The following is a 12,570-nucleotide window of genomic DNA, read 5'->3' as shown; positions in this document are numbered from 1 at the left end:
GCTCTGAACCAATGTAAGGGCTGTGGTCTTGAATCCTAAGGCATATTCTGGGTTTTAGGCCTGTCTGTGGTTGTTGTGCACCGGTATTTGAATTTTAACAGGATTTTGGTGAGTAAGGTAAAAATATGTAAACCTGCAGATAAGACTAGGCGAGTTCTCTGAGCAAGCCAAATTGTCCAGTTAAAGTACAGGGACAGTGAATCCAGAATAGCTTCAATATCCCTATACTACAGGCGCTGAAGTCAACAGAAGATCTTGGATTGGCTTTCTGGAGCACCATTTGCCCTCTAATCCCAGAAGATATTTTTGTTTATATACGTATATATGAAAATATGGTACAGTATGTAACTATAGTAAAATAATTTACCATTATGAAGTACACATGAAGTACGTGTGCTCTTTTCACAGTTGGATTTTTGCATGGTCAGTTATAACTAAGGTAACTAATATTGATCTTATGAATCCAAACACAACTGACATACTGGGCAGTGTTAAGGGAGACTGTAACTCCAGTGAAGTCTCTCAGCTGTCTGGGAGATCTGTAATGCCAAATGCATTTTTCTAGCATAGGTGAGACAGGAAGTGTCTCATAGTTTTGCCAAACTGGGCAGCTCAAGTAAAAAACCCTGAAGTCCCGAGACCGGTAATCGCTTTCCCCATTCATTTGACCTCAGTCAAAAGACATTCAAGCATGAGCATAAGTTAATACATTTGGCGATTCTAGGTATTTTCTATGCCATTCCATTGATTATTGGAAAACAGGTTCTTCTCAAAGGTCCAGTTCTTACAATTTTGCTCAAAAGCTAGATGACTATTTTGTTTTTGTCAATAATCTTTTGAAAACTGTGATCTGATGACCAGATAAGGTCACAAATCGGTCTCCAGTTGTGCTAACGTGTATGGGGCAAAGTATTATTCAGCCAGTTAATCTCTGTTAGAGGGCTAGAAGTTTCTGCCGTTTGCCAGTGCACCAAAAGTCTGCAGGCAGCTGAAAATGGAATTCAGTTTGAAATTGCTAGGCTTCAGTGAACTGTATTGAAAAAAATACTGTGGATACAGGAAGCATTAAAAGGTGTTTCATTTTTCTGCGCAGGAAATTGAGAGCACTTCCTGGCAGCAGTCGGCCAGAGTATATTTGTTATATCACAGCGTGTGAATGTCGAGTAATTTGAAGTATACTAAAAGCTTCAGCTCATCTAATACTTCAACAGGAAGGGGTAGAGCTATTTTGGGGTTTAGTGTTTTCATAAGCTGAGCTGCATTTGCTGCCTTTGTAATGGAAAAAAGTAGAGATTTGCTCTTTTTAATTTACCAGTAAAGATTTTATTTTGACAATACAATTTTTCTAGAATTGATTTTGTTGTTTTTCTAATTCTGAAAAAAACTCTTGATTCTTAACTATATCTTGGTTTTAATAAGCCTCCTGTTTCATTATTTCAGATGAGCTAGAGTTGCAAATAGCTCAGAGCACTCTAAATGTCATTTGTTTTAATTAAACAACAGACATTTTCTGTTTTATATCCTGATCTATTTTTTACTTTGTTTGATCTAAAGCTTTGTCAACACTGCTGGGTTTTTATTTGTTTTTGCAATTTTTTCTCCTGGGAAACTGCTTCAAAGTAGATGCTGTACTACAAGCCCTTGCAGAATATATAGATAGCTGGACAGTCCAACAACTCAATAGCTTGCTTGCAGCCATAATTGATCATGTTTTAACACCTTTTATTGATGTGGTTATGATTACCTATAAAATGTATTAAGCATGTCTGTAACATGCTTAAAATGCCTATAAATCATATAGTAAACTTCAATTAATTAGAAATGTTCCATCTAATATAAAGCACAGCCAAATATTACTCGGTTTTCTAAAACAAGGTAAGCCTTGGGGAGCCAGCCATACTAACACTGGTGAAGCATATCCTCCTTACGAGTTTGCATCAAATGTTGCCACGCTGGTTTATGTATCCCAGTACACTTTTGAAGATTAAAAGGTAAGTACTTAAGAGATGTAAACTGTCTATTTATCTATTGTAACTCTTTTCTACATCAAATAAGATGCTTTTCTCTGTCATTCTGACAAGTTGACTTGTTACTTCTTGTAATATGCATCAATTAGTTTCTTTATTTTATCACCTTTGCCTGAAGGAAATGCAACTCAGCTACAGTATTGTTGTATAATGCAGTTATACACCTTTTTAAGAATATATAAAGTACAATTCAGAATAACTAAAAATATTTTGAAAAAATGTGCTTAATTCCAGAGTATATTTCATTGTAAAGAGCTGCGTAATATCAATGCAACTGTGCAAGAAATCCAGGCTCATACTTTTGGACATCTAGAACACAGCCTCTATTTGGCCTTGAGGATTAGGTAAACATTCTGTTGAGGAAAAGGTGCAGCACAACAACAGAGCCATGATAGAGTCCCACAAGCATAGTCTGTGGTTAGTGAAGATGGTTTTATAGAATCAGAGAAGTTAGGGGGTGAAGGATAAGATCATTGAACTCATCAAACTCTAATGTTGCATTGTGCTGCTCTTATTCACCAACATAATTATTCCCTGAAAATGAATTCAAATATGTTGCTTTCGTAACAGTGTATTATTTATAATATAAATCAATATAAATAATTAATGACAGTGCAGCTTACTGAATCATATACTTTTTAAGGGCTAACTTTTGTTTCCACAATGCAATTGAATCCAAGGTAGTGCATTCAAAAGGTATGTCTTAGCTATGCCTGCCTTCAATCCAGAAGGTCTTTACAGTCTTGCCCTACAGCCGGTGCTGCAGTTTCAAGCTTGAATTATCCTTTATCAATTACCATGCAGAGTTTCATGCAAAGAACTGCTCACACTGAGATATTAGCTACAGTACATGAAGGATGGAAAAACAAGGAACCCATTTTTTCAGATAAACATGCTGCCTATCCCATGCTTGAGAATAGTTTTGAGAAGAAAAGCAGTGATCCCAATTCCCACCTACCATAGCAGACTTCTAAATCTACTTTTTGTAGTAAGTGTTTAACCACAGAGAGCTGAATCTTTAGTTGAGACAAATTGTGGAGATCTGTTGATACTAATTTGCCTGAAGTATATTAAAAATAAAAAGAACAGCAGGGGTGTATATTTAATTAATTTTGTACTGAATAAAGAAGCACATTAATAATGAAATATATGCATGTAAGAAGCCAAAATCTACCTGACTGCTATGAGAAAGGGAAGATAGCAATGTTAAGTTTCATGATATTTGCCTTCTTCCCAGGTGATACTTATTCTGACAGTTGTGTAAGACTCTCCAACTAATGTGGTTAGAGCTTCTCCTGGAGTAAATGTTGTTTACTGTTGTGTTAATTCTGTTTAGTTAGATATAGGTGTTTTGGCATTTCCAAAATGCTTTCTCATTAAGGTGCTTGGGGAAGTGACAAAATAGCCTCTCTGTGATTCATTTGGTACCTTAGGTATCATTTGGTGACCTAGGGGTATCGGGCAGATGTTGTTTAGCTTTTTGTTAATTATTCTGAACATTCTTATATACACTTAGTTATATAGCTGCTCCAGGTTATCGTAGGGAAGACTTGGTAGATGGTCCTGTATCTAAGGATATGACAGATGGAAGGATCAGGGACAGGAAAAGAGAGAAACAAATTAGCCTTTACCTTTAGGTCCCTTCACAGATGCTGTCTAGGATGTCATCTCTGTTGGGATGCTGGTGCTCTTCTCTCTGCATCACTAATGTCAGTCTCCTTTTGTCTACATCTCTTATTTCTGTTTTCTTCCATGTTATATGCCATTAGTTGTGATTCTCACTAGTTGGGCTTGTTTGGGATAGAGGAAATCTTTTCCTTCAAGTTCTTCCATAAGGCATGCTTCTACCCTGTCTAGAGGTCACTCATAGATATAGATGATAAACTGAAGCATTCATTGTTTTCATTTCAATGGAATGAAATGAAACGCACTAATATAAGCTGTATGGGGAAGGACTCTTAATTAGCCTCTTCCATGCCTCTATCCTTGCAGATAGGATGTCTTTTCTCATACCTCTGAACGATCACAATTTCCAGCCACCACATAGCCACCATAGGTGATACGGCTGAGGAGAATAGTGTCATGGCAGGACCCAGCTGTGTTCCTGGCATCTTTCACTGCGTCAGTGCTAGTTCCACTTCCCTGAAATTTTTGCTGGACTTTACAAGCCATATATCTATGAAAAATCTTCACTTCTCTTTGCCATGCTTCCATGCTTCCATTCTTTCATTCTTTCCAGTCCATTTTTATTTTCTCTATTCTGTTTGATTATAAGAGGCCAGCTTTGTAGCTGAGAGAGATGACAAATTTATATCTTATTTTGATAGAGTGCACATGACAACACATTGTGTATACTGGTATATAGGAGATTGTATTCTGTAATAATTTAAGAGATGATGTTGTGTTTTTTGTCTAAGGCTTGTAGCTGTTACGTTAATCCAAATGAACCTTATGTCAATAAATAAGGTAATTCTACAACAAAGCTTGAACATTTTTGATTCTGGCAACAAAATGGGCCAAGACTAAATATCTGTCCAAACCTAGATTTCTGAGGGGAGCGGGGGAGTACAACATATGAGGTTAAGCTTTCAGACATCAGCAAGCAGTTTATATTTGCTTGGGCTAAATGCTACTCTGCAGATGTCAATGGTGCAAATGAAGTATTGGCTTAAATGAAATATACGCTAGGCTTGTATATATGAATCCTCGAAAGTGTAAAATGTGGATTGCTTATTAAACATGTATTGATGATATGCAGTTATTTCAAAGTTGCCATGCAAGACTGTGTAAAGTAAGCAACATAATACAGTTGAAAATTATTCTAGTTTCAATTGGTGCAGCTGAAAAAGACGGAGTTAATATATGTTTCCTCTTTTCTCTCTCAAACACACAAAAACATACATATGTATGCCCACATACATATCTTAAATGTTGGTTCTGCTGATGTCCAAAATAATATGAACATGGGTTCAACTTCGTTGCATATCAGTGTATGGCAGCAAAATTTTAAAACATCAGGTTGGTAACTGGTGCAGTTTGTTACATCTAGTCTAACAGAATGAGTATTCAAACATGTTTTCTACAAACCAATGCTGCAATTTTTAAAAGTTCTTTGTAATTTTTTAGAATCGTGTTATTAAATGATGGAAGATTAAGAATAGCCAATGTGACTAAAGTTGATGCTGGAAGCTACACTTGCCTGGCAGCAAACCAGTTTGGAACAGCTAGTGGCACAACAAACTTAATAGTTACAGGTGAGCTGGAAAGAAGAATTGTTTGTAAGATTATTTAAACTGAATTACAAAATCTGCATCAGAAGTCTGCAATGATGTGAATTCTGAGTTTGCTCTCTGAAATACTGAATGTTGGAAAGTAAAGGGTCTGAAAAGCTATATATTTAAGAATATATAAAAATAAAAGAATATGAGGTACTGATCCCTGATCAGTTGGGAGAAGAGAGGCTCAGGGATTTTCTCTCTTTGACAGAGATGCTTCTTGGCCCTGATTCTCAGATCAGGAGGTTCTGAACACTTTCCTCCCCTCTTTCACTTACTAAATACTAAATAATGCAATTATGCTTTTTAAGTATTTTTTTTAATTTGAGAAAAAAGAAAAAAAAAGACAATTCAGGGCAATCAAGAAAAGTATTTGAGTCAACTTTACATTCCAGTCCAAAATCTGTTTAGTCCTAAGGAACTAATAATGCAGACATTATTTGCACATGGAAAAAGCTGTGGAAGAAACTCCAGCTGCAGGATCCTTCAGGCACTCCGCTGGCTGTAAAAACATAAAATCTTTCAAAAGTGAGTTTTATACGTAATTGTTGTTAAAAGGGTTCTTGCCCCTTCCTCTAACTCATCCATCATTAGCTGCTGTCTAAGATACCGGATTAAAAGGACAAGTGGTCTGCAATGTTTAACTGAAGACTGTCTTTTCTCGTGATGTTCTTTTTTAAAGATTGGAATGTCTGAAAGATTTTCCAAATCCAGAATTATATAATATGTTACTGCATTACATATGCTATGTATCTCATAGATCCAGACAGAATTATTTTGTTTTATGAATTAACAACTCCAGATTTTCAGCTTGTCCTGTTAAATGATTCATGCCCCTTTTTATGCAAATAATAGAATTTATTTACAAAGAATTTATACAAGAAGATTTTATTTAAACAATATTCACATTACTTGATTTTTTTTATATATTAGTGTGATTCTGGAGTAACAAGCAGCTATTTTTAATGACACTGTTTATTTTCTATATAATATATGGACCCAAATATCCGATGTGTTCTATCCAGTGTGGATTTCCTCCAGATTATGTTAGCTTCATCTCTCACTGCCACCTCTCAGTGTTCCAGTGCCTGCAACTGCAGCTTCCTGCTCCAAAACACAAGCATTATTGCTGAGAACCACATACACTTCTGAATGGTAACTTTGTCGTTGTGGGTTGCAGTCCATTTAGCTTTGTAAAGTATATTGACCTGTACACAGCAAGTTAAAATCTACTTTCTCTGTTTCAAGAAGCTCCCACTGGTAAATGCGTAAGGATACAGTGCTCCAACAAGAGAGCTCAGTCAGTAGCATTTATAGTCCATCTGCCTAATTTGAAGTGACTCTCATTAATCAGGTCTGAAGACTGTGGTAGAATATTAGCAGCAAGGAAAGATCAGTAAAGAAATCCAATAACTGATATTTCTGTTCTCAACAGAGCCAACAAGGATTACTTTGGCACCTTCGAACATGGATGTCACTGTTGGAGAAAGTGTCATCTTGCCTTGCCAAGTTCAGCATGATCCAATACTAGACATTAGCTTCACCTGGTATTTTAATGGAACACTCACTGATTTCAAAAAAGATGCTTCTCATTTTGAGAAGGTTGGGGGGGTAAGTTGAAATTACCTTCTCTTGTCTTATGCGTTTATGCAGCACATCCAGGCTTACTTTTTTTTCTTTTTACACTACAGGGTAAAAATAGGATGTTTATTCTCTTTTGGGGCTGTAGAATTTTCCTTTGTGTTGGAGACAAATCATTAATTGAGCTAGCTGCTGCACATAACCCATTGTACAGCCACCTAGATTTTAGACCGGATTGTAAGTGCCAACCTCTGTTTCTGCATCTGGCCCTACGTGATTTTCCCAAGAGTGCAAAAAACGTATCAATGACGGAACAAGGAACATGACTCAGATTTTGTGCGCTACAGTCTAACACAAAAAAAAAACCCAAAACAAAAAAACAAATTTTGCCTTATTTTTCCTGGATTGTATCCCTAATGAATCCCTCAGCATTCTGTTGGAGTCTCCCTAGCTGAATGGGAGAGGCCATATATCGCATTATATATTTCTTATTTAGGATGTAGAGATGTTGTGGCAGGGAGATGGATGGAATTGATGCTTTTTATAATTTAGCCTTTTAATCAAAACATAAAAAGTAAAAGATTAAGAGGGATGTAAGATGCTGCAAGAGAATGAAATCAATTACAGTAAAAAGCCTTATTACAATGCAAGGCATAGCCGAGTAATAAAAAGACAAACAGCTGAGCATCAGCATTTAACTCTGGCCTTTGAAAGTCTTGGTAAAGTTTGGTTTCTCATAATCTTGCCAGATCTCCTTTCTAAAGGAATAGCTGCGGGTTAGAAAGTACTGCCTGTGAAATTTCAGCACCTACCCAACCTACCCAACCCTTAAAATCCCAAAAGATATGACATTTAATCAGTAGACATCAAATAACACAGTTCTACACATTGTTCTACAGTTGGCAATTGATTAAATACAAATGCATGTGAAGATGATGAGATGAGCAATAAGATATTGATATATCATGTACATTTTCATAGAAATCTTTCTAGAATTATGAACTGACCATCTGTCATGATGTAATGGGAATGCTCTGATTTCATAGCCTGTTACCTTCCAGTAACATGGACTTTATTTACTTAGTAATATTTTCCCAAAGTACCAGCTGCACTCTAGTTGTGTAAACAAACAGTAATTTTAGAAAGGAAAGGTTAAAAATATTCAAAAGACCTAAATCTGACAATACTGCTGACTCAAGGATTTATAAGCTGACTGGAAAGTTAAATATTTTATCTCACTAAAAATTTCTGCTTTTTCATAAAACAAACACAGGTGTCAAAAATAAGTTTTCATAGGAAATTCTCAGCCAGTCCTGAATAATGTTCCAGGGTGAATATTATTGACTAATTCAGAATGCTGAAACTACATTTTATTTGAAAATCTGTCATAAGAAACAGAGGTCAGTTCTTATGGGAAGTAGAAGTTTTTGGTTTTGTTGTTTAACTCTTGTTTCTATAAAAAGGGGATTGAAGCCCATTAGTAGAAAGCTTCATAGATTATCAAGAGATACACTAAAATATTTTGTGAGCTTTCTCTGGATCCCATTTAGGTTAATGGAATGATTTCATCTGGAAATGAGAGTCATGGTAAGTAAAGAAGACAGCATAAATACGTTATAAGCCTTCCAATAGCTGCAGTGGTCATTTGCTCAAGCAAAATATCTGTGCAAAAATCGCTTCAGCTTTGTTGGTGGTAAACATGGCAAAAGGAAAATAACTCTTCAATGGATGGATTGCCTCTTTGAGATGAGGGCTGTGTAATGATATCTTGGGAGTTCCTGTCACGTTCTTAGAGGACGTAGCATGCCTTGAGGCCTCCAACATGTAGTAGTTATTGGGAATGTTATGGGACCACCACCTGGTCTTCCAGATGTTTACAAAAATCCAGGATGTAACACTGTTTAACTGCTCTTTTTTGTTAGTCAGATAATTTATATGAAGAGTATGGCAAATCAAGCAGTTTCCAAAATTCTGAACAGACTGGCCCTAAACTGTTTCTAGTATCACCTGTTTAGACAGCCCAGCAATGGCTGAAATTGTTATGCAGTCAGGAAAAATAAAAACAATTTCAGTACCAGTTAACAGATGTTCATGCTGTGTGGACTACTCTTTATTTGAATTCTGTGGAGCATGGAGAAGGGTGGGTGACCTTACTGTCACCTGGACTCATCCACACTGGCAAAGATTTAATCTGGCTAGGCAAAAATGTGGATACTGCTAATGGTCTGCAGAACGAGAGGTGAGAGTGCCTTCTGCATTGCAGCTTTTTGCTGCTGCAGGTGTCTGTATTTTCCCCAGTACTTTGGGATTCTTCCCCAAAATAGCCAAGAAAAATTTGAGTGCAGTGTTACTATTTCAGTGGCCATATATTTTGCTAATGTTACATAAAGAATATCAGAACTAACCCCATAACAGCATTTGCTTCGCTTCCATTAAAAAGATAGTGGTCTAGCCCATTCAAACTTGTCGGGCCAAGGGGAGGCAAGTTTCTATTTCAAGTAAAATTATTCTATTTGACGATCCCCTATTGTCTAGATGTTTTAAACGTAGTTTGCTAAGATAAGTTCATGTAGAACATGATTTGCCTGTGAGTATACAGGCAAATTATTGTTGTTATTTTCCTGCATGTCCACTTCCAAGCAAATAGCTGGATTTTAGATTGCCTTTAACTTAACTTTTAATGCAGAGTAGGCTATCAGTGCTGGATCGTCCTGTAAATGCTAGCATCTACATTGTAACAGAAGATCAGGCCTTGTATTCATATTGTCACAGGTGGAAGGGAAGCAGTCTGAATTGTTTTGAGCTTGTGCTGAATAAAGAAGTGAGACGTGACAATGCTGGTCCTACAATAACTGTGAAAGTCAAACCTCCCATTGACATCAGCAAAGCATACCACAAATGATCTATTTAAAACTTTTGCTCGAGTAGCAGGATACCCAGGTATATTCAGGCTGAGCCAAGGCAACCAAGTTTTTGCTGAGTGTATGAATACAAATCCACCACCATAGTCCTGTGGGTATCAGACCATCAACTCTACTTTCCCAATGTAACTGAGATTAAAATCTGACTGCGAGATTTTTCACCTGGAAAATGTGACGTGAAGTGTACTAAAGCAGTTATTATTCAGCTGACACAAAGAGGAGATTTTGAAGTGACGCAGGCTAGCAAAGATCTAGGATCAAGTTCTCCATTACAGTAGTGAAGAAAACAAATAATATATAGAGACAAAACATTTCCTGTGTATTATTAAATTAAAGTTATCACTCAAGTTATCTGTATGTTTACTTTGATTCAGGAGAAAAACAAGCACATGCTATGACTTAAAAAAAAAAAAAAAAAAAAAAACGAAAATTACTGAACATGAAATATTCTGCCTAGAACCAAGAATAGAATTAAGAGAATCTTAAAATCATGGGAAATTAGCCAAAGACCTACAAATGTACCACCCTTAAATGAATGTGTGCTCACAATATAGACTACTTAAATTAGTAACTTCATAGAAGATTTCAAGAATATGAGGCTTTAAATGAGGAAAAGGAGTCGGCAGCAAATTCACTCAAGACAGTTCACCTTGCACTGTGCTTTTTTGCTTTTTATTTGTAAACCTATAGAACAGACCAAATTTAGCTTTGTCATTTACATACTTGAACTCTTTCTTTAAAAGTCTGTAATTGCTAGACTTTCCCGAATCTGTTTAGATGACAAATTGGGTCACAGCCCTAGTAACCACATTTTCTCTTTCTTAGGGCTTTGAGTTAGTTTGTCACAGGGTACCGACTTCCTTCATGTTTCATAATAACGGTCAGTAGGTATATTCCTGGGATGAGGTAACCATGGTACAGCTTACCTCCCATGCCAAAAAAAAAAAAAGATACTCCCTCATGGGTATTAGGAACGTGCTTACAGACAATTACCATGGAGCACGCGATATATAATACCTTGTTATCCTGCAGTCTGTGTGCCAATGTAATTTTTGAGCAACTTTTTGTCTTCAACTTATTTTGTTTGATTTCTTCTCCATTTATAAAATATGAACTCAACATTAAATTACAAGATGGAACAGTTGAATTAGTAAGAACTTTGTATCTTGACAGAGTGCCTCAGGCGATTTAATGATTAGAAACATCCAGCTGAAACATAGTGGAAAATATGTTTGTACGGTGAAGACAGAAGTGGATAGTGTGTCTTCTGCAGCGGACCTTATAGTACGAGGTAAATTTCAGCTTCAGTTATGTGAATCATATTTTCTAACTTTTGTATATTGTAGATTACAGAAACAACTCTCATTGTAGATTACAAAGCCAACTCATCTATGACTTGAACTGTGTGATTCTGTCATGCAATTAGGGAGAATTTTAGCACCTTTTTTCTCCATATGTGGCTGAAGCTTACTTTTTCCCAGAGAAATGGAGAGATGAAGAATATAACGAATCTTGACTTCACACCTTTTCCCATTGGCAGTTCCTCAAGTCAGTGATGAGGGGGAACTCAGTAGTGGCAGCTGCCGCGAGACAGTTACGGATTGCTGCCTCTGCTGAATAAAGGGGTTTCTGACTCCATGATCCAGTATCCTTCCTGTGAAGTGGGCAACTGCTGCCAGTGCTTAGGAAAGCCTTTGTCCTAGAGATGCATTTGAGTTTAAGTTATGCAATGTAGGGATATTTATTTTTCTTCAGAACTGGAATTAGAGCTGTTAAGCCTGAATTGTAGCTTTCAGTACTAATTATACAGCTAATGTATTGCAAGAGAAAAGCTGTAATCCAGTAAAGAACATTATGCAGTCAGCATTTATTCAATATATTCTAAAATATGCCAGATATCTTTTTGGATAATGTATTTTATGTATTATAGATATGATGTATTGCTGTATAACACTGACTGATAACACACTGCTATTTGGATATTTTTATGAACTGTTGAGTATTTCACTCCTTCACTGGTACAGATACAAAGCCAGCATTTTTGCTAGGATGCACAGAATCAGGATTTTCCAGAATGTGGCAGAAAGCTTGCCTGACAGAATTGCTTTTCAGGGTGCTGATCAGATGTTGTGCTGAAAAAGTGCTACACTGCATCATAGAGTAAAACAGCTGTAGATAACGAATTGGCAGACTACAGAGAGGTATTACTAGATTAAAAGAGGACATCAAAGACTAAAGTAGAAGAACTGAATTTGGAAAGACAGAGAAATCATGCTGAACAAAGGTCCTGAAAAAAAAAATCTGTCATCTGTCACAGTTCAGAATTACTATTTCAAAGTTTATCAGACTTAAGTTTAGTGAATGTAAAAAAAAAAATTAAAAAATGTTCTTACTCCAAGCTGAATTGTTTTCTTCCTCCCACAGTGCTGATAAAATGGGAATCCATGGTGCTCTGTTAGTGATTTCCAGGGTACTACCCTTACAAAACACCACCACCTATTTTTCAATCTGATTCTAGGCTCACCTGGGCCCCCTGAACATGTGAAAGTGGATGAAATAACTGATACCACAGCTCAGATCTCCTGGCAAGAAGGCACAGATAATCACAGCCCAGTAACCACGTACACCATACAAGCAAGAACACCTTTTTCAGTTGGCTGGCAGAGAGTCACAACAGGTAAAACAGAATTCTTGTTCTTTTAAATGTTTTTAACTAGGGAGAACATGTTTTTAGTTTTCTCTCCCTCCCCCCCCTCTTTTTTTCTA

The 12,570-nt window shown here is 36.6% G+C and overlaps 1 protein-coding gene across 1 annotated transcript in view; it reads left to right on the top strand.

The window, feature by feature from the left end:
- The window catches only part of CNTN3 (contactin 3), an 87,027-nt gene that overhangs the window by 63,116 nt on the left and 11,341 nt on the right, over positions 1-12,570 (top strand). The window contains exons 11-14 of the mRNA XM_067303660.1: positions 5,154-5,281; positions 6,738-6,913; positions 10,978-11,095; positions 12,323-12,481. Of these exons, the coding sequence (XP_067159761.1) occupies positions 5,154-5,281; positions 6,738-6,913; positions 10,978-11,095; positions 12,323-12,481 (581 nt within the window). The remainder of the gene's footprint in view (positions 1-5,153; positions 5,282-6,737; positions 6,914-10,977; positions 11,096-12,322; positions 12,482-12,570) is intronic.

This window comes from Apteryx mantelli, chromosome 12, assembly GCF_036417845.1.
Source record: "Apteryx mantelli isolate bAptMan1 chromosome 12, bAptMan1.hap1, whole genome shotgun sequence".
In the NCBI taxonomy this organism is placed as follows: domain Eukaryota; kingdom Metazoa; phylum Chordata; class Aves; order Apterygiformes; family Apterygidae; genus Apteryx; species Apteryx mantelli.
This window is presented reverse-complemented; position numbering and strand designations above follow the sequence as displayed.